This window comes from Cotesia glomerata, linkage group LG1 (assembly GCF_020080835.1).
Source record: "Cotesia glomerata isolate CgM1 linkage group LG1, MPM_Cglom_v2.3, whole genome shotgun sequence".
In the NCBI taxonomy this organism is placed as follows: domain Eukaryota; kingdom Metazoa; phylum Arthropoda; class Insecta; order Hymenoptera; family Braconidae; genus Cotesia; species Cotesia glomerata.
Window position 1 is genome coordinate 20,747,961 of NC_058158.1, and position 3,382 is coordinate 20,751,342.

Consider the following 3,382-nt stretch of genomic DNA (forward strand, 5'->3'; position numbering starts at 1 on the left):
GCAATTTGTAAAAATTTATCCTCACTCCACATGAGAGTTTGCTGTTGCGCAGTCAGACTTTCATCAATCACAATATGTTCACTTAAATCATCGATGTGTATTCGTTTTTCTATGGAGTCAGAATCCACAGAGTGAGTGTGATTTGCTGTTTCAGAGGATGGAAGCTCTTGCACATCATCTTGTCTACTCGATCCTCCTGTATCCGTGTAATCAATTATGACTTTCTCACCATTGGATGTAAACCAAGCATCATCCACTTTAATTTGGAAGTGCTTATACAGAGGTGTTTCAATTAAATACGTCAACCATTTTTAATGACAATACCTTTAACCAATCCGTGAAGGTAACTTGTTTTATGAATAAGTTTCTTCTTAATATGAACATTAATACAATAGTCTTCTTCATTTCCATCAAGCGGCCTTGGTAAAAGTTTTATCATATTATCAACCGAGACAGGCACATTAATTATTTGGCCAGTTATAGCAAATTGACCATTGAAATGGCGTAATCTACGTATTTGCATAAACGGAAGCCTTGGTGAAATAAGTCTCTCTCAGCAATAATATCCAATTCCGGCAAATCCACTGGTCTTTGTGGATATTTAAAACCATTATACGTAGCTAAAAAGGGAATATTGCCTTTTAAGATACTGGCTCTGCAAGTTTTGCACATCATGACTTGAGTGACATCCGTAAAATTCTGAAAAATATCATATAATTAGAGTTGGTAAGATATTAGATAATTGTAAATTATAAGGGACTACTTTACCGTAATTCGTTTAAGTAAGATTTCTTCATCTGCTGATCCACATTTAAGATCTTCTAAAAACCATAAACGATCACAAACATTACAGGCGTGACCAAAGGAATTCTGTAGGATCTTTTTTTTAAATAGCTTATGTGCTGATTTATGAGTTTGATAGCTACGGTATGGCAGGCTAGAATTTGGCTCCGATGTTGACTCTTCAGACATGTTGATATTGTCTTCATTTTCAATGAATTCATTCTCGGCTGGTTGTAAAATTTCCATTTCATTAGTTAGCAAACGAGGAGTCAGTATAGGTTGGCTGGGAAGCTGACAAATCTCATCAAAATTAAGGTTTCTGGTTTGATTTGGTTTCCTTTTTTTTTTGTACACATCACTAACACTTTCGTGCTGTTGTACGTTTTGACGTTTTTTTGTTGATACCGGTGCAGTCTCAATAACTACTTCGTGGTGTGTAATGACAGGTCCATCATCAGGACTTGAAGGTACCACCTGTGCTGTAGTTACCGATGTCAAGTAGTTGGAAGGTCCTGCATCTTGCCTCGGTAAAATTTCAGTAACGTCTGAGTTTGACTCTGCGTTGATGTTTTGATTCGCTCGGAGTTTTTTTCTCAACCTGCATTCCCGTTGACGCTCCGCTGCGGACTTTTTGGCTGGTCTGTCCTCTTTCTGTTTTTTAGGCCCAGACTTTTCTTTCATCCGAAGTCTGTATTCTCGTTGTCGAATTGCTTGAGTTTTTTTATGACCGGTTGTTGTTGATGGACAGGTTTCAGGACTGTGAATAAACAAATTCAAGCACATTTAATAAGAAAAAAAATAAATAGCTATTTTAATAGCATGTAATTAAATATAAAAGCACAACATAAAAAGTATAGATATACACTGATAAAAAGATTCATTAACTATTTAATAATTTAAATTATTTGAAAGCAATTGTTTAATTTTAATAAATATTTTTCTACATTTAATTAATATTTATTTAGAAGGAAAATATATTTATTAACATTTAATAAGTATTTATTAATAATTAACAAATACTTATTAACAGTTAATAAATATTTTTTAACAACTAATAAATATTACGTTGATTTGTATTTGATTTGTACTTCATAAATTATTTTTAATAAACATGGATTAACTTTTAATAAACCTTTTTTTAGTAGCTAACAAATATTTATTCATACATTTGATAAATTGCATTTCATAAATAATTTATTAACTGTTAATAAATACTTATTAAATTCTTTGACGTTAAAAAATCATTTATTAATAAAGCTTATTAAATATAAACAATTCCTTCTATCAGTGAATGGACAACTTATATATTAATTGTAAAAGTGAATTACATAGACTTACTTAATTACCGCATCCACGTGTTCCGCAACTCCCGGATCATTCTCACTAGAATACGTAACTTCCATATTTTACTGTATTCAACTGACACAAATTTATATTTATATCGATTATAAATAAATTATAAAATTTAAAACAATATCTCCGCAAGTTCAAAGTGTTTGTAGGTTAATATCGAATAAATAAATGTTTAGAAATGTATTGATATAGTTATGCAGGCGCTACACTGTACATGTATAATGTGTATGCTATTATACACACACAGATATATACTAAACATATACAAGTACATGGAGCCGAGCATACCGTGTGGTGGGGAATGGTCAGACTATAGCGCATAACGCATTTCGTGTGACATGCTATACTCTCTAGTACGATTTTGGTCCCCATAATTTTCATACCCCGGGCCTATATATGTAAATCGATTCTTAAGGAGTAAACTCCAAAAATTTTATAATTAATGAAAAAAAAAGTTAATCGAACGATTTCTGGAGGAGTTACAGTCATTATATCTCGTTAACTATTGGTCATAAAGTCATCGGGTTTGGTTGATTTCGTTTGTTATTTAACTCTCCAAATTTTATTTTATGCTTGTCTCAACTAATACTTTGATGCAATTTCTGAGATATTTTAACTTGAAGCTCAACACTAAAACTCTATTTTTTTAACAAAAAAAAAACAACACTTCTCACGTATAAAAAATTGTTTAGAATATTTTTTTGAGTTTAAAAAAAAAAAGTCAAAAATTGGACCATTTTGTCGAAAAGTGGCCAACAAACTACTTTTTTTTTTTTCCAGGCCGACTGGACTAATACTTCAGAAAGTATATGGGCGGGGATCACTTTTTACAAGCCATTCGTACGGTCGCTCAGCTATTATTCACTTTAGTTTACGACAATGCGCGAGGTAAGTAGTTGTTATGTTATACTCCACATGCATAAGCTAACTCACACATGCATGAGCTAGTGATATTTAGTTTTTATGTTATGCCATCTATACATGATAGTCAAAAACATTTAGGTATCGTAAAGACGTATAAATGAGATATAGTACTATTTCTACATATGTGTGGTGGTGAATATTAAGTTGTACATATATTTCAACTCCCACTGTAATGCATAAGTGTATTGTATTTGGATATGCGTATTTAAAATCTATTATTTGTAACGGATTATCTCTTGTGATTGCCGTCACTTTTTATAATACCAATATAAATTATCATACTTTTATAATCGTCAGGGTAATATTTATTATCCAATTTGGT

General features: G+C 31.6%; 1 protein-coding gene across 1 annotated transcript; it reads right to left on the bottom strand.

The window, feature by feature from the left end:
- Positions 1-477: 477 nt before the first annotated feature.
- LOC123267707 lies at positions 478-2,575 on the bottom strand. The gene is made up of 3 exons (XM_044732544.1): positions 2,122-2,575; positions 769-1,540; positions 478-699 (listed from the first exon to the last, which is right to left on the bottom strand). Exons 1-3 carry the CDS (start codon positions 2,184-2,186, stop codon positions 478-480), a joined length of 1,059 nt encoding a protein of 352 aa, XP_044588479.1. The 5' UTR covers positions 2,187-2,575.
- Between the last annotated feature and the right edge of the window lie 807 nt (positions 2,576-3,382).

What these genes read in the sequence shown, in the direction of transcription:
- LOC123267707 (XM_044732544.1), bottom strand. Translation starts at nt 2,186, where the DNA reads ATGGAAGTTACGTATTCTAGTGAGAATGATCCGGGAGTTGCGGAACAC. An exon ending in CACGTGGATGCGGTAATTAA is followed by an intron (nt 1,541 to 2,121) that starts GTAAGTCTATGT and finishes GTTTATTCACAG; the next exon opens with TCCTGAAACCTGTCCATCAA. An exon ending in TCTTACTTAAACGAATTACG is followed by an intron (nt 700 to 768) that starts GTAAAGTAGTCC and finishes GATATTTTTCAG; the next exon opens with AATTTTACGGATGTCACTCA.